This window comes from Mastigoproctus giganteus, chromosome 2 (genome assembly GCF_048544385.1).
Source record: "Mastigoproctus giganteus isolate SK-2022 chromosome 2, ASM4854438v1, whole genome shotgun sequence".
Taxonomy (NCBI): domain Eukaryota; kingdom Metazoa; phylum Arthropoda; class Arachnida; order Uropygi; family Thelyphonidae; genus Mastigoproctus; species Mastigoproctus giganteus.
Window position 1 is genome coordinate 188,032,033 of NC_143576.1, and position 22,305 is coordinate 188,054,337.

General features: G+C 36.8%; 1 protein-coding gene across 1 annotated transcript in view; it reads left to right on the plus strand.

The window, feature by feature from the left end:
- TrpRS (Tryptophanyl-tRNA synthetase) overlaps window positions 1-22,305 on the plus strand; it is a 102,422-nt gene that overhangs the window by 31,032 nt on the left and 49,085 nt on the right. The window contains 3 exon segments of the mRNA XM_090368861.1: window positions 9,346-9,386; window positions 9,389-9,470; window positions 16,821-17,003. Coding sequence (XP_090224987.1) covers window positions 9,346-9,386; window positions 9,389-9,470; window positions 16,821-17,003 — 306 coding nt within the window.

Genomic DNA, 22,305 nt, shown 5'->3' on the forward strand with positions numbered 1-22,305 from the left:
AGCTTTAGCTGCACAAACCAAGTGTTACTACAATTTAGGGATGTAGATATGACACTGATCTATTGTATTACCTGAAAAAAATGTTTGCCATCTACTCATAGATGGCAGTAATTATGGGGAAGGTTAAAATGTTCAACTTTGTCTATCTGCTTCCCACTTCTCTCTTTCAGTAACAGAAAAACAGTTGTAGTGTGAGTACATGTACAGTTTATCTGTTGCCTACTGTTTGTTTCTTCTGTCTTTTGTTTAACCTTGTGTCATTAAAATTTTTAAGCAGAAGCGAAGGAAATGTCTCAATTTTTGCTTCACATGTGGACAGTTTGCATCCAAAACTCCAAGTAAAAACATCAACAATATTACTAAAAATGCTTTTCTTTTTTTTTTTTTTTTTGCGCCTTGGTGATCATGACAAAACTTGGACTCTACATGTGTGCTGTATTGCCACAAATCTGAGGATGTGATTAACTGGAAAAATAAAAATATACCTTATTGCTGTTCCAGTGGTGTGCCGAGAACTTTACAACCACATTGACAATTACTATTTCTGCAAGAAAAAATATCAGTGATGTCCAGAAAAGCAAAAACAGCATGAAATATCCTAACACATCTGCAGTATGCTCTGTTCCACATAATGAAACCTGCCGATACTAGATCCCTGCAATCATGGGATAAATGTAGCAGATGAATATTGTGTTGCAGAATTTTCGTATTCTTCACTTCATCAACTTTGTTGGACTACCCATCAGAAAATTATAACATGCCACACTTAATTAAGGAAGAAGAGTTGAATGACTTAATTTGTGGTTTAATCTTATCTAAAGAGCAAGATGAGAGTAAGGCATCAGTGAAAGAGTGATGGAGTCGTCTCTTGCACTCATCCTTTGATGGTTGTGGCCTAAAGAAGTCAGCAAAAATACACTTCCAGCATCGGTGGGTGACAGCACTAGATTACTATCTGGTCTTGCATATGTAGACCTCATCACAACTAGGATTAATGCTCTCCCTACCCTCTCCAGAACATCTAGAGGATGTAGTATGGAGAGATTATGCAGGGCTGGATGCAACACAGTGGAGTCACTCTCCCTTATTTCTCAAAAGTGCCACAGCACCCATGGTTTGTGTGTACAGCACCATGTAGTTAACATCGTATATAATAGGCTCAACCAGAAAGGATTGAAGGTCCAGAAGGAGCCTCATTTCCAAACTCAAGAAGGTTTACAGAAGTCTGACCTTCTTTGTGTGGTCTCCATTCCTTCTTGAAGCTCGGGTTGTTGGTTCCGGCCTGGATCTGGAGTCTTGCCATAGACTTAAATCAAGTTACTATAATAATAATAGGAGCCTAAAAGAACTTATAGCCCAAAAGTATAACCAGCAACCCATAATGTCCTCAATCATCTGCCACACTACTCCTTTCTTTAAGATTTAGTTCTGCTGACCTAAAGATAATTCTGGTCCGGGTTCTACAGGGAATGTTGAGCTGCTGTGGGCTCATCAGTGAATGATTATTGGTTATTTAACTGATGATGACCTGTTTATGTTGACTAATTTCTTGAGTATTTTGTAAGGTTAATCTTGACTGAAAGCAAGGGAATGCTGTAAAAATTAAAAAAAAATTGTGGTTTAAACTTATCTAAAGAGCAAGAGAACTCCTTGGTTCTAGGAGATAGGAGTATATTGAAAACATTAGAAAGTGTGTTCAAAATATTTTGTTATGGAAGACAGTATGTTTCTGTAAAAATATTAGAGGTCTTCTAAACAAACTGGGAAATGAACACAATCCTAATGAATGGTATATATTTATTAATGCTTCAAAATGAAGTTTAAGAGCAGTTTTACTGTACAGTGGAATCCATCAGTTCCTTTACATTTTTCTGTTGACTTGAAAGAAACATATAGAAGTATGGCCAAAATATTGGGTAAAATAAAGTATACGATGATGTTATTTAGAATGTCTGTGATCTTAAAGTAATTGGATTACTCACTGGCCTACAGGGAGGCTTCACAAAATACTGTTTTTATGTTTGTGGGATGGTTGTGCAGTAGAAGGAAGAGAGGGACAAATCTTGCCAGGGAGAAGTAATATCAATTATGTTCCACTGTTTGAACCAAAAGAGATTCTCCTTTTTCCCTCTTTGCATATAAAGTTTGGATTAATGAAAAATTTTCTTTAGGCCCTAGATAAAGAAAGGAAGTGGATTTTGCTACATAAGGGAAATGTTTCCAGTTTAACCAATGCAAAACTGAAAGAAGGAAATTTCATTAGGCCTCAAATAAAGAAACTTCTCAAATATGATGTATTTGAAACAAAGCTATAGGATATTGAACTAACAGCTTGGCAATCATTTAAAACAGCTGTGCATTGATTTCTTGAAGGAAATAAATATAATTATGAATCAACTTTACTGTAGTGTTATATAGATATATGGTTGCTGAATGACTGAAAAGTTATTTTCTTCATTCCCATCTCAGTTTTTCCCTCAGAATTTGGGAGCAAGGGAAACATTTCCATCAGGGCATATTCATGATGGAGAAACTGTAACAAGATCACTGAGATACTGCCATAATGGAAGATTAATGCTGGTTTCTTAAGCGGAGAAAGCAAACTGGACTTTGCTTTCTTCAAGCAATTAATTCATTCAAAGAATTAATCGTGGAAGCTACTAGACTTTATATACCGATTAAGAAATATCGTTCAAGGTTTAGGCCTAAATGGTTATCAAATGAACTAATGAGACTCGTGACAGAGAAGAAAAATGCATGGGATGCATATAAATTATCAGGTGACGCAGAAGCCTGTGGCAGATATAAGCTAGTCTGTAATCAGGTCACAAAGGAGGTTCGGCAGGCGAAGGCGGATTACGAGAAATCTTTGGCAAAAGATGTTAAGAAAAACAGCAAGGATTTCTTTACTTATATAAACTCTAAAAGGAAAGGGATGAATATGATTGGTCCACTTGACATCAATGGTTCGACTGTTGATGATCTGCTCAGATAGCAAACGAACTGAATGAGTATTTTGCATCTACATTCACACGTGAGGAATTATTACAATTTGAAAATGGAAGAAGGTTATCAAATTGTAGCAGTGTGCTTAATGATTTTGTAATCACTGAGAGCAAAGTGGAGGAGAAATTGTTGAAGATAAACACAAGAAAGGCACCTGGGGTGGATGGGATCTATCCAGTTATTTTAAAGGAGGCGGCAAAGCAACTAAGCAAACCCTTAGCCATAATTATGAGAGCATCCTTGGACTCAGGGGAGGTTCCCACGGACTGGAGATGTGCAAATGTGTCCCCAATTCACAAAGGTGGATCGAAGGGTGACACGAGTAATTACAGACCAGTTAGTTTAACTTCTGTTCCGGGTAAAATAATGGAGTCGCTGGTTAAAGATGCATTGCAGGATCATCTAGACAAGACTGCAGCAATAATTCAAACACAGCATGGGTTTGTTAAGGGAAAGTCTTGTCTGACAAATTTGATTAGTTATTATGATGTGGTCACAAAGGAACTGGATGCAAAAAATAATTTTGATATCATATACTTGGATTTCAGGAAAGCTTTTGACACTGTTGCGCATGGAAAACTACTGTACAAATTGGAGCAGAATGGTATTAAGGGTAAGTTGCTACAATGGATAAAAGGATGGTTAAGTGGGAGAAGACAGAGGGTGGTAATCAGTGGGTGCTGCTCTTCGTGGACTAATGTTATTAGTGGAGTCCCACAGGGTTCGGTATTGGGTCCACTGTTGTTTTGTGTATTTATCAATGATATTGATGAAGGTATATCAGGCTTAATGTCGAAGTTTGCAGATGACACAAAGGTTGGCAGGGTTGTTAATGACAGTAATGGCAGTGTGCTACTGCAACAGGATCTAGAAAATTTGGGCAGATGGGCTAAGAAGTGGCAACTGAAGTTCAACCTTGACAAATGCAAAGTACTGCATATGGGTAGAAGTAATCCCAGAGAAACGTACCAACTGTGTGGTACTACACTTAAGGTGGTAAAAAATGAAAAAGACCTGGGAGTAATTGTGCAGTCAGATATGAAGTTTTCTGAGCAGTGCAGACAGGCTGCTAGGGCGGGTCATGGGGTTTTGTCAATGATATATAGGAATTTTGCTAGCAGGGAAAAGGAGGTGATTGTCCCTCTGTATAAGGCAATGGTCAGGCCACACCTTGAGTACTGCGTACAGGTCTGGAGGCCTCATTTTAGGAAGGATGTAGATTTGCTTGAGCGTGTACAGAGAAAAGCAACACGATTGGTGAGGGGAATGAAGGGATTCTCTTACCAAGAGAGGCTTAAGTTCTGCAAATTGCAGTGGCTGGAGACTAGGCACCTGCGCGGTGATCTGATTGAGGTCTATAAGGCCTTGAATGGGTTGAGCACGCTGAATTCTGATGGGATCCTTCCACTTGTTCAGATTACCAACCTACAGGGACATAAGTTAAAATTAAGAAAGGACTGATGTAGAATAGATGTGCGGAAATTTGCCTTTAGCCAGCGGGTGGTTAATTGCTGGAACAAACTTCCATCTGTCGTTGTGGAAGTTGATAGGTTAAATAAATTTAAGGAGGAACTGGACAGGCATTTGGAGGGAATGGTGTGATTTTTTTTTTTTTTTTTTTTTGGCTGATGCTGCATAAGCTCCTACACTTGCTTTCTTGCATCATGTGCCACTACTACTACTACTACTACTACTACTACTTTAAGAAAAACTTCCTGAGTGGCAAACATTTCTAAGGAAATGGAATATATGTAGTACATTATATGGTTGATTAAATTATTTTAACATTAATGACTCATTTTTAATGTAGCATATTTATTATAGTTTATTATTTAATTCTTGAGTTAAGTTTTTATGGTTTGTCTGTCATTTGCCCTTTTCTCAGCACCTGTTGGTTTTTACATTATTACTGCTAGTGATTTATCTTCCACACAGCACCCACCATTTTTACTGAAAGTTTCACGTCACAAATCCAACCAAAGCCTTATGTTGCACAGCTCCTACTTTTCTCCCTTCCTTCTAACAGATTGAAAACTGTTATATTGAAAATTGCTCGCCACTGAGAGCAATTTTCATGATTTTTAGAAATATGCTTTGTTTACCCAGTTTTTATTGAATTCGTGATAGTCTGTGCCATGTGTTTCTCAAGTGGAGTTGGTGTCACTCTGATCACTGTATAACAGGGGTGCCGAACCTACAGGCTGGGCATAACCCTCATCATCTCTTAATGTGACCACATTTAACATAATATCAGTAAAAATAGTTAATTCTGGGCCAAAAGTCTACAGCTATGAAAGCTGTGTAAAGTCATTGTACATGTCAGGCATGGCCTCTTTCTGTATAAAGCTATGAGCAAATTAGGTGTGCTACATAGTGCATCAATCTCATTGTAGAAACACTGCTCTGATGTGAAAGTGTATTGCTTTATCTCATTTGCCTTTGAGCAGCTGGTTGTCAAACATTGGAATAAGTTATCTCCCAACACAGTGGAGGCAGTGAGTCTAGCTAAATTTAAAGCAAGAATTGGATGATTACTTGTGGGGATGGGAATTTTATAAAGATTGTTTTATTTTAATTATTATTTTATTTATTTTTGGTTAATGCAGAATAAGTTTGCTTTCTTGCATCGTTTGGCCTTACTAATACTATAACTTGAGGCTTTTGCCCTGGACCTAATAGTCTCTGCTTACATCACCACTTCACATATTGTGGATGTGTTTTGTCACTGGGTTACTTAAGTCTTCACAATGTCTGCCTGCCTACTTAGTGACTCCAGTTACAGTTGAAACCCAGGTCTGGGTAGACTTGTCAACCCTGAGCTAAATTGAAGTTTTGGCCACAATTATTCCAATTGAGTTGAAACCCTGGTCTGGGTAGTGGCATGCACTTTAAATAAAAAGCAATATACATATCTCCATTAGGGTAGTGTCTTTTATTTAGAGTGATGCAATATCAAGGCAGTTCAAGGTTGAAATGCCTCCACAATAAGAGATCAGTGCACCAAGTAGCAAAAAAATTAGTAACTTACAACTAGGACCATTCCTAAGGGTGCAGTCCTAATTGCAAATACTGTATGTGCAATTTGCCATAGTCCTTTAAATAAATACATTTTTGTTGAGCAGTGAATTTTGCTGTCAACAGTAGTCTAAGGTGACTAAGCTCTCTCAGTTTGTTTTTATTAAGATAGCAATCAGGTTCCTTAAAGGTGTGTGTGTGACTGTTTTTATATGTGCTACCTTGTTTTGTGAGGAGAAATTCACTTCACATTCATATTAATGTTACTTGAGCCACAACTTTGCCTTTCTCATTCAATTCGTGAAAGAGAATGGCAAAGTTTTGACTTAATGATTAAAAGTTATTTTGGACTTGGCTATCAGCTGCTATTGAAATTACGTTAATGCCAAACTTCAAGATCAACAGAAACTCGTTTGTATGTTTAGGACTGTCATATCTTTTTAAATGAAGCTGAAACTATTTCAGAAATAGTTAGAAAATATTAATCCATGTCATTTTTGTTTCTGTGATTTGCTCCATAAGGATAGATCAGTAAGTATTCCCCTTCCAGGTGCCCATGCTGTAGAAATGATTGATTCCTTGGCTGAGAATTTTAAAATGAGATTCAGTGACTTTTGTAGCCACGTCTACAAATACATGTATTTTTTTAAATCCATTATCTGTATAGTTTACATCAAAAAACTGCAAGGTGAATTGACTGAACTGTAGTATCACTCAATTTTGCATGGCAGTTTCAACAAGGAAGCCTTACCTTTTATGTAGCTTCTTTACCAGTATCTCTGATAAGTTTTAGCATGAAATTTGGCAAGAATATTTAGTAGGACACGTACATGTGAACAAGCTTTTTCACGTTTGAAACATTAGCATTAGCATTAGCATTAGTAGAGGCATTTGATGCAAGAAAGCAAGCTTATGCAGCATCAGCCAAAAAAAAAAAAAAAAAAAAAACCCACTTCCACTTCACCCCTCTGTTCGTTCAAAATACCTGTCCAGCTGAGCCTTAAACTTATTTAGGCTATCAACCTCCACCACAAGGGATGGAAGTCTGTTCCACCAACCAACCACCCGCTGGCTAAAGGCAAATTTCCGCACGTCTATCCTGCATCTGTCTTTCCTCAATTTGAATTTATGCCCTCTCAGGTGATTTTTCTGAGCTAGAGGAAGAATCCCATCAGCATTGAGCATGCTTAAACCATTCAAGGCTTTATACACCTCTATCAGATCACCTCGCTGGTGCCTAGTCTCCAGACACTGTAATTTGCAAAACTTAAGCCTTTATTCGTAAGAGCACCCCTTTGTTCCATTCACTAATCTTGTGTTCCATTCACTAATCTTGTTGCCCTTCTCTGTACTCATTCCAGCAGCTCTACATCCTTCTTGAAATGAGGCCTCCAGACCTGTATACAGTACTCTAGGTGTGGCCTGACCATCGCCTTATACAATGGAATAATCACCTCCTTATCCCTGCTGGAAAAATTCCTGTATATCATTGACAATACTCCATGAGCTACTCTTGCAGCCCGTCTGCACTGCTCAGAGAACTTCATATCTGCCTGCACAACCACCCCCAAGTCCCTTTCATTCTCTACCACTGTCAGTGTAGTACCACAGAGTTGATACGTTGCTCTGGGGTTGCTGTTTCCCATGTGTAGTACTTTACATTTGTCAATGTTAAACTTCATTTGCCACCTCTCAGCCCATCTCCTCAACCTGTCCAGATCCTGCTGCAGCAGCATAGTGTCAGTAGTGTCCTTGGCAACCCTGCCAACCTTTGTATCGTCTGCAAACTTGGACATTAAGCTTGATATACCATCATCAATATCATTTATAAATACAGAAAACAATAATGGACCCAACACTGAGCCCTGAGGGACTCCACTAATAACATCAGTCCACGATGAGCAGTGTCCATTGATTACCACTCTCTGTCTTCTTCCCCTCAACCACCCCTTTATCCATAGCAGCAATTTGCCTCCAATGTCACACTGCTCCAATTTGTGTAGCAGTCTTCCATGTGCAACAGTATCAAAAGCCTTTCTAAGATCCAAGTATATAATATCAAAGTTATTCCCTGCATCCAGTTCTTTTGTGACTGCATCATAGTATCCCAATCAAGTTGGTCAGGCAAGACTTCCCTTAACAAAACCATGCTGTGTCTGAGATATAACTGAAGTCTTGTCTAAATGATCCTGCAGTGCTTCTTTAACCAGTGCCTCCATTAATTTCCTGAACAGAAGTTAAGCTCACAGGTCTATAATTACTTGTGTCAGCCTTTGATCCTCCTTTGTGAATTGGGTCACATTTGCACATTTCCAGTCTATGGGTACCTCTCCTGAGTCCAAGGAAGCTCTCATAATTATGGCTAAGGTTTGCTTACTTCCTTTGCTGCCTCCTTTAATATAAAGGAGGCAGCCTCCTTTAATTTAATAAACAAAACGAAGTTGTTTTCAAAAATCACCGATGTTCACTTATGGGATGTAAAGTCAATTGCATTTCAAAAATAGAACTAAATATTAAGTCTCTTACAGAGCAAAGGCAAAATTTCGCATTAATAAGATAAGTTTAGGCTATTTTTATTATTAATAATAATAGCAATAAGAGCTTAATTAAAGAAGCTCTATAAATCAGCTAATGAACATTACAATAAAAATCAGCTATTTTTATTGTAATGTTAATTTTATATTGGTTTGGTAGAGATATTTGAATGCTCCAGCTCTAGTAACATATCCTTCAATGTGCCCACCTGCCTAAGAAGTGAACATCCCTGCTGTATAATTTAAAGGCAGGTTGCAACGCTGATATTCTGCAATTACTCTAAGCATGAAAATGTGTAATTATTTCCAAAGTGATCAGTAATAATAAACTTTTTTTCTTAACAACATGTTGTCATTTGTGTTCCTGACACTAACTAATGCCTGCTTAGTTTCTTGGAATGATTATATCAGATACTCTGCTATTAAATGAATTCCTTAACTGTGTTACAAAATGAATCTTCTACATTCACCAAATAGTTACCACAATGTTTTATTTTTAATTTTAAGCTTAGAAAGCATCGGAATTCATTAAGAAATGAGAGAGACTATTTTAACGAGAGATTGCAACACTATAGTGTTGCAATCTCTCGTTAAAATATTTAATATTTTAATAAATTTAATTTGCAACTTAAGTTTAAAAATTTATTGAAATGTCTGTGGTGGTATATAAAGTTTCTCATTAAGGATGATTAAAGTGTTATAATTCTTGCTATATAAATTTTGTTATGACATTTTTTTACTCCATTTTGAAATATGCCAAAATATGAATATAAATGTTGTTTTATTGCAGAGACTTTCATCAGATATTGTCAAGATATGAGCAGCGAAAACCTTCTTTTTGTATACTGGACGTGGACCATCCTCAGATGCTCTTCATTTAGGCCACCTTATTCCTTTTTTTTTACTAAGTAAGAAGTAACTTAAAATTATATTTATTTTAGTAAATGAGTCTTCAAATGTATATACTGATGACAATAAGCAATAAAAACAAAAATATTTTGTTTTGATGAAAATAATTTTTTTTGGTTATTATGCAAACAGAGACATTTTTCCCACTTTTTCATCTTTATGTTCAAAGAGTCTGCAATGTGCGATGATTAAGTAAATAAGAAGAGCACACAGACTAGGAAATTCTAAAAAAATAAGATATTGATACCTTTTATTTGAAATTCTTGGCATCATTTAGCTGGGAACATTAGGTTCTTTTCTGAATATGGTATAATTTGGTAATTTCAGTGACATTGGATATAGCTTTCCTAGAGGCTTGTAACTTAATATTATAGCGAACTTCTGGTGGTAGCATCACAATTAGCAAAAGATTGTGCAGTGTTCTAGTATACTATGGCATCCTCCCCTTTTAATTTCTGATTTTAGCATTAGCATCTTAGCATTAGTAGAGGCATTTGATGCAAGAAAGCAAGCTTATGCAGCATCAGCCAAAAAAAAAAAAAAAAAACCCACTTCCACTTCACCCTCTGTTCGTTCAAAATACCTGTCAGCTGAGCCTTAAACTTATTTTAGGCTATCAACCTCCACCACAAGGGATGGAAGTCTGTTCACAACCAACCACCCGCTGGCTAAAGGCAAATTCCGCACGTCTATCCTACATCTGTCTTTCCTCAATTTGAATTTATGCCCTCTCAGGTGATTTTTCTGAGCTAGAGGAAGAATCCCATCAGCATTGAGCATGCTTAAACCATTCAAGGCTTATACACCTCTATCAGATCACCTCGCTGGTGCCTAGTCTCCAGACACTGTATTTGCAAACTTAAGCCTTTCTTCGTAAGAGCACCCCTTTGTTCCATTCACTAATCTTGTTGCCCTTCTCTGTATTCGTTCAGCAGCTCTACATCCTTCTTGAAATGAGGCCTCCAGACTGTATACAGTACTCTAGGTGTGGCCTGACCATCGCTTATACAATGGAATAATCACCTCCTTATCCTGCTGGAAAAATTCCTGTATATCATTGACAATACTCCATGAGCTACTCTTGCAGCCCTTCTGCACTGCTCAGAGAACTTCATATCTGCCTGCACAACCACCCCCAAGTCCCTTTCATTCTCTACCACTGTCAGTGTAGTACCACAGAGTTGATACGTTGCTCTGGGGGTTGCTGTTTCCCCATGTGTATTACTTTACATTTATCAATGTTAAACCTTCATTTGCCACCTCTCAGCCCATCTGCTCAACCTTTCAGATCCTGTTGCAGCAGCATAGTGTCAGTAGTGTCCTTGACAACCCTGCAACCTTTGTATCGTCTGCAAACTTGGACATTAAGCCCGATATACCATCATCAATATCATTTATAAATACAGAAAACAATAATGGACCCAACACTGAGCCCTGAGGGACTCACTAATAACATCAGTCCACGATGAGCAGTGTCCATTGATTACCACTCTCTGTCTTCTCCCCCTCAACCACCCCTTTATCCATAGCAGCAATTTGCCTCCAATGTCACACTGCTCCAATTTGTGTAGCAGTCTTCCATGTGCAACAGTATCAAAAGCCTTTCTAAGATCCAAGTATATAATATCAAAGTTATTCCCTGCATCCAGTTCTTTTGTGACTGCATCATAGTATCCAATCAAGTTGGTCAGGCAAGACTTCCCCTTAACAAAACCATGCTGTGTCTGAGCTATAACTGAAGTCTTGTCTAAATGATCCTGCAGTGCTTCTTTAACCAGTGCCTCCATTAATTTTCCTGGAACAGAAGTTAAGCTCACAGGTCTATAATTACTTGTGTCAACCTTTGATCCTCCTTTGTGAATTGGGGTCACATTTGCACATTTCCAGTCTATGGGTACCTCCCCTGAGTCCAAGGAAGCTCTCATAATTATGGCTAAGGGTTTGCTTACTTCCTTTGCTGCCTCCTTTAATATAACTGGATAGATCCCATCCACCCCGGGTGCCTTTCTTGTGTTTATCTTCAACAGTTTCTCCTCCACTTTACTCCCAGTTATTTCAAGATTCTGTAGCTTACTGCTAGAGTTGAATACACCTCTGGCATTCCCCTCGCTGAATAACTCCTCATGTGTGAATGTCGATGCAAAATATTCATTTAGTTTGTTAGCTACCTGAGCAGGATCATCAACACTTGACCCATCAATATCAAGTGGACCAATCTGATTCACCCCCTTCCTTCTAGAGTTTACATTTCCACTATTGTACTCATCTTCTTTATTTTATCTATGATATTATTATTATTTAAGCAGCTTCTACTCCAAATAAGGCTAGAGGGCAAATAGCAAACACGCTATCCAGCTACTTTGTCGCAGAAGTTCAGATTATAGGGTGAAGTTAATGATACACAGAACACTGAAAATCACCAATTCAACACCTATCAGTAAATAACAGTTAATGATGCACACCCAATTAAACAATAGGTTTAAATACAAATGGTAAATAGTGTACCTAAGTTGTAAATTAAATCTCGTGCATGTTGCAGCCAAACTCGCATTCCTTTCACTCTCTAGAAATCTAGGCGCATCTGTAGCCAGGTGGGAAGGAGCAGCAGTGCGTAGCACACACTTCTTGATTAGACCGGGGTTCGAGCCCGTCACCACCAAATACGGAGGATGTGGAAAGGTCAGGGAATGACCACCGCATATCTCGGAGCAATATGGCCTTAGTTACTAATGCTCCAAAAAAAAACCAAAACAACAACAGCATCTAGAAATCTATTAATTTTAATTTTTGACGATCCTGCTGCTTTACAAATAACTCCTCTCCTTTCACTCTATGCTACAAATCAACTCCATAATCTACTATATGGTGTACTTTATAATGAATATAGTGCCTTCAGTTTACTGTAACACGTAAAGAATTTTTTCTGTTGAGCTCTATTAGTTCTAAAATTTTAGTTCTCATCACTAAGCTAAAAACATGTATGATCTTTATTATGTAATAGATATACAAACTCATCACTTAGTACATTACAACATATTGGTCCAGCTTCCTGCTGAAAAGACAGAATGTCTGTGGGATCGTGTCTTTTGTAGGGATTTGTGGCAAAAAAAGAATGAACTTGCTTTTACTTCCTTCTGTTTCTTTTCCTCTTCGCTGGGGCTTCTCTACTGGTTGTTTTGGGGCTGCTCCTTCGTGGACTAAATATCTTCCAAGTTGCTAACCTTGGGTATTAGCAAGGCTTTTTACCATTTGGAATTTGAGGCTGTGGGATGTTTGCATTTAGTCACTGGCTTGAATCAGCCCCTAGGCCACTTGCACAGCCATCATACTTGTTTTCAGAATTGCAACGGATATATTTGCCTAGAATCTCTGATCAGAAATTTATGCCATTACACAATGGTGTCCCTTCTTTTGCTCCAACATGCAAATCCCTCATTGTCAGCAGAACTGCCTACTCATCCCCTCTTACTATCTAAATTCTTATTTATATATATATATATATACAGTAAACCCCTGCTATTCGCGGGGGTTATGTTCCTGAGAAATGCCGCGAATACTGAGTTATGGCTCCCATAGTAATAAAGGGGTTCCGTTCCAAAGTATGAAATATATAAGAAAAACTAGTCTAAAATTTTGTCTATGTATTATATGTACCTTCATAATATGACTATATACATAGACAGTACATAGTGAAATGCAAGCATATGGCATCGAAATGAAAATAAGAAACAATTTAATATTAAATGTAATATTTATTAGAAATTTCAAACAAATCTTTCAAACCAGCGTCTTTGCTAGCTAAAAAACCTATCCCGCCAGTGCTATCACCAGTTTCGCTAAAGCGTTGATAAGGAGTTTTGCATTTTCACGAATGATGAGTGAATTTAACGGAATTTTATTTTGAGTTCGGTCTTCTATCCACAGATTTAAAACTTTTTCCCTTTTTTCTAATTTAACATCACGAGTTACAGAGCAAATTTTTGAAGCAATTAGCGCGTTTTCACGGACACTGCGGTGGATTTTTTCTTCCGATTTCTTGATTGATCGTACCGTTGACTCATTGATTTTATAATGTTTTGCCACTGAGGAGACACTTTCACCATTAGAAATTTTATCTAATAACTCAATTTTATTCGCTAATGTCATCACCTTCTTTGATATTTTCACATTTCTCTTGTTATTCGTAGTCATATTTTTGTAGGGGTTAGAAAGAACTTGTCCACAATAAAGTCACTTTCTTCCGTTAACACACTCGAAAAAGTCTGTTTTACACTGCAAAACGGTAGATTTATCACTTTTGTAAGCATATCAATTTATAAATTGATAAATTTATTCAATTTATAAGCATATAAATTAAAAGCAAACGACGAAACCTTCCATAACAAGCGCATAACACATATTGAACAAGGATTAGCGAGAAACATTCACGCTCGCGATTTTGTCACCCCTCTCCCACTGAGCGCTGTTTTGACCGGGAAAGATAATTTTAGCCACGCCCATGTTTTTTTATGGCGGAAAATATTCACGGCGCTTTAAAATTCACATTTTTTAGGCTTCATTTTATATTAAATCGGCGATCGCGAATACGCGAAACCGCGAATACAGATACCGCGAATAGCGGGGGTTTACTGTATATAAGAAAAACTAGTCTAAAATTTTGTCTATGTATGTATTTTATGTACATAGACAGTACATAGTGAAATGCAAGCATAAGGCATCGAAATGAAAATAAGAAACAATTTAATATTAAATGTAATATTTATTAGAAATTTCAAACAAATCTTTCAATCCAGCGCCTTTGCTAGCTAAAAAAACTTATCCCGCCAGTACTACACCAGTTTCGCTAAAGTGTTGCTAAAGGAGTTTTGCCTTTTCACGAATGATGAGTGAACTTAACGGAAATTTATTTTGAGTTCAGTCTTTTATCCACAGATTTAAAGCCTTTTCCATTTTTTCTAATTTAACATCACGAGTTACAGAGGAAATTTTTGAAGCAATTAGCGCGTTTTCACGGACACTACGGCGGATTTTTTCTTCCGATTTCTTGATTGATCGTACCGTTGGCTCATTGATTTCATGTTTTGCCACTGAGGAGACACTTTCACCATTAGAAATTTTGTCTAATAACTCAATTTTATTCGCTAATGTCATCACCTTTTTTGATATTTTCACATTTCCCTTGTTATTCGTAGCCATATTTTTGTACGGGTAAAAAAGAACTTGTCCACAATAAAGTCACTTTCTTCCGTTAACACACTCGAAAAAGTCTGTTTTACACTGCAAAACGGTAGATTTATCACTTTTGTAAGCATATCAATTTATAAATTTATTCAATTTATAAGCATATAAATTAAAAGCAAACAACGAAACCTTCCATGACAAGTGCATAGCACATACTGAACAAGGATTAGCGAGAAACATCCACGCTTGCGATTTTGTCGCCCCTCTCCCCCCACCCACTGAGCGCTGTTTTGACCGGGAAAGATAATTTTAGTTACGCCCATGTCTTTTTATGGCGGAAAATGTTCATGGCGCTTTAAAATTCACATTTTTTTTAGGTTTCATTTTATATTAAATCAGCGACTGCGAATAGCGGGGGTTTACTGTGTATATATATATATAAATATATATATATATATATATACACACACACACACACCCCAGCAGAATTTCTTATTTTATTTTATTTTTCTTATCATGTCTAGTATTCAACCCCTTATTTTGCCCCCTGTGTGACAATAATCCTACTGTGGGGAAACCAGGGGTTTGGTCCCATTAGGTGTAGCTAGCACCTTCTACTGTATCAACGATTATGAACAATGTTGATAAAATAAAGTGTGCACACACACACACACACACACACACACAGGGATAACAAGTGTGTTATCCTCCAGAACAACTTATTCATGCAGTGAGACAATGGAGAAATTTTTAGTGTTGTGGGTTGATGATATGAACCAAAATAACATTCCTATTACACAGGTGGTAATTCTGGACCAGGCAAAGTCGTTATTTGATGAAATACATGAGGAGTCTGGTAGCACTGAAACATTTACGGCCAGCAAAGGGTGGTTTCATCAGTTTAAAATTGTAAAATTCACAATGTGAAAGTGTGTGGTGAGGCTGCTAGCTGACGTTGCAGTGGTAGAAGAGTATCCTTTGGAATTTAAATGCTTAATAGACGAAGGTTGTTGTTGTTATTTGGTTTTTAGGAGCATTAGCAACTAAGGCCATATTGCTCCGGGATATGTGGTGGTCATTCCCTGACCTTTCCGCATCCTCCGTATTCGGTGGTGACGGGCTCGAACCCCGGTCTAATCAAGAAGCGTGTGCTACGCACTGCTGCTCCTTCCCACCTGGCTACGGAGGTGCCTAGACGAAGGTAATATATAAAAATAATTATACTTATATATAAAAATAATTAATAAAATAATTTTATTTTATTAATTATTTTATATATAAGTATAAATAAAATATGTGCATTAAATGTTTAAAATATTTAATTATTTATAAAGAACAGAAATATTAGTGCATATTTTGAAAAATTGTGGGAATTTTGGAACCTATCTCATTCAATTACATTATAATTTGGTCTTGTTTTACGACCCTGTTTTGCTGGAACCTAACCATGTCGTAAAACGGGTCCTACCTGTATATATGATACAAAATGAAATAATACTAAGCAAAAAGATAATGCCACATAATGTGCAACCTTAGTGTCACTTTTCAAGAACTAGTTGTCAAGATTCCAAGTAAAGGTGACAATATAAAAGGTTTAGGTTAAAACTACGAGATGTAAATAATTTGGAGTTAATTAAGGCATTAAGAAAATTAAAGCATAGCAGAAATTAACATAAAAATGAAAGGAAAAAAGGGGAAGTAAAACACAAAAGTAAAAGTGAAACGTGCACGCACGCACATGCAGTTGAAGTTTTTTGTGGCAACTCTGTTTAACATCCTATCGTGCTTTAATGATCTCTGTAATATAGATCATTAATGACCGAACTGGTTCTCGTAAATTCTGTTCAGTAATCATCTTTGTTAAGTTGGTCAGAGGAGCAAGAACTCGCTAAGGAGAAAATAAGAATGAAGTGGTGTGATTAAACAATTATTGTGTAATATTTGTTTAATTACATTTTTAAATCATAAATTTACATATGTAAATAATGTAAATCGAAAATTGCAGGAGTTAATAAGTAATTTTATTCACACACCAGGTCTAAAGCTTGTTAGATTTTTGTGTATCCCTGGTTATAATTTCTATCAATAGTTTCTAGTAGTAAGAAGTTAATTTTAGATAGCAAGATTCACAAATTTTTAAATGAATTTAATAATTACACATTTCAAACTGTATAGGTGGCTGCAGGAGATTTTTGATGTTCCTCTTGTGATTCAGTTAACGGATGATGAAAAATTTCTCTGGAAAGATCTAACACTAGAGCAAGCCAGAAAGCTAGCTCGAGAAAATGTTAAGGATATAATTGCCTGTGGCTTTGATGTGGAGAAAACATTCATATTTTCTGATTTTGACTTTGTTGGGTAAGTATTCAAATAAAATATTTAAAAAAGCCCAAAGCATCCTTTTAATCATCCGTAAGGTCATATTCTCCATGTACTTTTTCCTGCCAGTTTTTTCTAGTTCTTAATTTTCCCTATTTTATTTTTATTTTTTTCTATTTTTTATTGTCCAAACTGTTGCTTCATTTAAATCTAAAGCCTTGGCAACTAACTCGATCCCTTGCTTTAGCCAATTTAAATGTATCTTTTCTTCGAGAGAATGGCTTTTCCTTTCAATACCTTCTACTCGTGTGACATGGTATTTTAGGCTGAAATTAAGAAAAATTATTTGATTATCACAAAAATTTATAATTAAAGATATGCTTACCTAATTAGTATTACATATTTTAAAGTAACAATAATAATTACCACTTCTGAAAATAATCACTAATTAAAAATTACAGTACACACACACCCGCGCGCACACACACACACACACACACACAAAGTCAGTGTAGTACTACTAAAGTCCAGCAACTTGATTTTGATGATGCTGGTGGCAAATGTTTCAACGTGTTGTCTCGGACGGTTCTTGTATCACTCATGCATGCCTTTAGTATATGTTGTTATTGTTATTAGCATTAGTAAAGGCACATGATGCAAGAAAGTAAGCTTATATAGCATCAGCCAAAAAGGGGGGGGGAACTCATTTCACCCATCCACTCGTTCCAAATGTTTGTCAAGTTCAGCCTTGAATCTATTTAAGCTATCAACTTCTACAACGACAGATGGAAGTTTGTTCCAGCAATCAACCACCTGCTGGCTAAAGGCAAACTTTCATACTATCCTACAACTGTCTTTCCTCAATTTGAATTTATGCCCCCTCGGATGATTATTCTGAGCATGAGGAAGAATCCCATCAGCATTGAGCATGCTCAAACCATTCAAGGCTTTATACACCTCAATCAGATCACCTCGCAGGTGCCTAGTCTCCAGACACCAATTTGCAAAACTTAAGCCTTTCTTTGTAAGAGCAACCCTTTGTTCCATTCAATAACCTTGTTGCCCTTCTCTGTATTCATTCCAGCAGCTCTACATCCTTCTTAAAATGATGCCTCCAGACCTGTATACAGTACTGAAGGTGTGACCTGGCCATTGCCTTATACAAGGGGATAATCACCTCCTTATTCCTGCTAGAAAAATTCCTGTATATATCAGGGGTTCCCAAACTTTTTGGTCAGAGATCCCCTAAGTAAAAATTCAGTAATAACAAAGACCCCCCCAAGAGCAATAAGTTTAAAGTTAATATATTTTATAAACAATTTTGTAGAAAATGTATCCAATTATGATTTGCAATGCATATTAAAAAAATTTAATGAACACTTAACACTTACCGCATGTCTAATGTGAAGGATGTGGTTGATGTGCTTTTAGAAGAGAGGAAATATTGGGTTTGTGATTTGTTAGTTTTAATCTTAGATCTCCATTATTTTCGAGATCTAGTCGATTTCTCTGCTTAGTTAAAATACTATTAGCATGGCTAAATCCGGTTTCTACCATGTATGAACTTGGAAAGGTCAATAATAAAGGCTCGACAGTTTTATACAGTTTGTGGTAGTTTTCAATAATATTTTTACTTGTCCAAAATCCCCAGAAACTTTCTTTTGAGTGCAGTGATTTAGCTTCTAGGTCCATCTTCATTTGAATAATTTCCTCTTGCAAATCCAGATCCAAATTGTCCCTATCACCCTCTGCGGCCGACCGGGCTAGCCGAGTGGGTAAAGTACCTGCCCGGCAACCCAAAGGTCGCGGGTTCGATTCCCGCCTCGGGCTTGGATCAAAGTACTGCAAAAACCTTGGGAGGTGCAATATGGCCACAGAAGCCGATGCGCCAACAACTACCAAATCAAAAAAAAAAAAAAAATCACCCTCTGCATGAATTGGAGACATAATCCATTCTGGAACTTTCATATCCTTGAGATCCTTGAATCTAATTTTAAAATCCTCTTTTAAGCGATCGAGGTGAGCTACATAAATAAATATGTCGGCATCTTAAAAATTTCCTTCAGCTTCTTGTTCTAAAGATGATATATTTGGAAAGAAGTGAAAATCTCTATGACCCAGTGGAGTTTTAAAGAGCATTAACTTTTCTTGAAATCCCAAAATAATTGTACGACTGTATGATTGTAATGTCTTTGCCTTGCAGTTTTTTTTTTTTTTTTTGGCCTTCATCGAATTTTGAAAATATATCAGCAAGGTAAAAGAGGTGGTTTTTACACTGACTAAATTTATCAGCAAATGATTGATCGTGCTTGGACAAAAATTCCACCACTGAGATATAAAGTTCTACAAGCCTTTGCAAACAGTTACTTTTTGACAACCATCTTACTTCTGTATGAAGGAGCAATTGTTTGAAATTTTCGTAATTTTTTTCATATAGTCGGCTGTTAAGAGCATTTGCTTTTATTTTATTTATTACCTTAATACAAATTTGTAAAGCAGCATGCAATTCTTCACTTATGTTTTTTGCAACAAGGTGTTGTCTGTGTAAAACACAATGTACTGTTTGTATTTTAGTATTTTCTTTTTTAGCTAAAGCTAAAAATCCTCTGTACTTACCAACCGTATCCGTTGCAATTGCTGTTATATTACTAAAGGGAATGCCGTACTTTTCAAAATACTCTTGCGCACATCTAAAAATTGTTTCACCTTTGGAATCAGTTTTTAAAGATTTGGCAAAAAGGAATTCATCAATTACTACTTTTTTACTCGTACTGTAATACCGTAAAAAAATGACATTAAAATATTTATACTTCCAAATGTTGACTCATCTAATTGCATAGCAGGCATAACCTCTTTCAGCTCTGAATTTACTGTTGTTTGGAGATCTGGCGCATTATAGCCCAAGTTGCTGATGCGCCAATAAAACTCAATCAATCATTTGTTTGGAGATCATTTGCCATTTCAGCAATGCTCCATTGCACTGTATTATTACTAAGAGGAATACTCCTTAAAAATGGATTAGCATCCTTTTTCATAACTGACTCTATTGCTATTTTTATAGAGGGTAGAATTATTTCTTCACCAAGAGTAGGAGAGCAATATCATACAGTGCTTGTAGTCCACCACTGGCTGCCGGTACTGCAGATGATTTTATAAAAGGCTTAAGCATTGTACGATTTAAAAATTTTTCATTCATTGTCTTGAAATATTCAAGGTCTTTGTTGCTTTTATCATTATGCTGTTTTTTTAAATGTTCTTTCATCTTTACTAAACGTTTTCTCACATAAAAGACACATTGATTTTGTTTCATTACTGGGAGAAGGCATAAAACTCCGAAATGTAAACATTCTACCGAATATTGACGACACTTCTTTTTTGCATCAGACATGATCATTAGGACTTTTCTGTAAGAAATTATTTCAACATAACTCAAACTCTTACTAAAATAATTTAATAAGAAACTATTAAAACAAAATGAATAATCCACTCCCATACACTGCAGAATGAAAATATCTACTGATACTAGAAATAGCACTGAAGTTTGACAACAGCAATGGCGGCAAAACGAAAACTGAGCACAACCACTAGAACGAAAATCTGCTTGGACACTAACTAAAATAATTTATGTTATCAAGGATACACAGTGATTGTCACCTCACGTCGTGTCCCTCGGAGAAGGGAAACCCTCCCCGGTACCATTTGACCATAAACACACTGTTCGGTGTGGCGCACTATGGCCATAGTTGCCGATGTGCCTAATAAATCCCTAAACCAACAACAACAAGTGTTCAGTGTAAACTATGAAGTCGGTTGTAAGAGACACATTACTACCACCCTACATTATATATGTGTTGTTCTCTTTGGGGAAAGCTGAAGTGAAATGAATTGCCACACTTCATCCTCTTCTTCAGATTTTGAAGATTTAGAAAATGATTTTCTTATAGCTGAGAACAGAAGTGGATTAAGGATGAAATAGGCCTCTGGCCATATTTAATTTTGGGGCCCCTTTAGTATACCTTTAATTTTTTATCACTACTTCAGAAAGGCATCTCCCTAGCCAGGTGGGAAGGAGCAGTAGTGCGTAGCACACGCTTCTTGATTAGACTGGGGTTCGAGCCCATCACCACCAAATACGGAGGATGCAGAAAGGTCAGGGAATGACCACCGCATATCTCCGGAGCAATATGGCTTTAGTTGCTAATGCTCCTAAAAACCAAATAACAAACAAACACCTACTTCAGAAAATATTTACACTGAAAATGAGGCCCCTCTTCGGATGAGGCCTCCAGCCATGGCCGGTTTGGTCATAGTGTTAATGCATCCCTGGCCGAGAAAACAAAAGGGAGTAAGCAATGGATACACGACATAAACTGGAAGAGAACAGAAGAAGATGAAAATTGTTTAAAGATGTACTTACAGATGAATAAAGTAGAATTTAATTTCCAGTATAATCTAATTAAGGATGACATACAAAGGCAAAATATGCAATTTTTAAATTCAGTCAGCGATAAGCAAAAATTAGTTGTATGTTTAAGGAAAATTGAAATACTGTAAGTTTAATTTGGAATAAGGATTTATTGGTCACAATACAAAACAAATTTTTTTAAATTAAATTTAATAACAAAAACAACTTCACAACGCTAAAAATTGAACTTGTTAGAAATTGTTATGAGTTGTACAAACTGAAATGATCGACTTGTTCCTCCTCTAAATTTGTAAATTGTAATACTGTTGGTCTATTATCCTCCTTTGGCCATCTTTGAGCGTCTATGTGACCGGACATGTTTCTATTATTATTTCCTCTATTTTCTTCTGTCAGCGTGACAGAAAACTCACGCCATATGAAATTTTCTGCTCGAACAGAAAACTGCGAACTCATGAGTACGTGAATCGGCCTCGAAGGCTAACACGTTATCTTGCAACTACAGCCATTAACAACAGTTTGTCTCTGACCAATAAACAAAATGGGAAATATAGTTCTCTCCCCCATACATTTGACGTTCGACTTGTTTTCATGTGAGATTGTCACCTCACATGAGGTGACAATCAGTGGCAGACTGGGTCTAAAAATATTTGTTGCCAGGAGACAAAGGGGTCCCACCCACAACTATTATATTTTCAAGCTACTAAAAGGTCATTAACATTTTTAACATATTGTCTAATGTTATTGCAAAGGGGCCCACTTGCCATCGAGCAAGCTGACACCCTGACCAGTCTGCCACTGGTGACAATAGTGTGATTCCACCCTAAGCCGCTTTGCTGACTGCCTGCTGCATTAACAACTTATTTCATTAACAACTTGAGTTAACGACTTATTTCATATACTAATTCTAGATTTCTA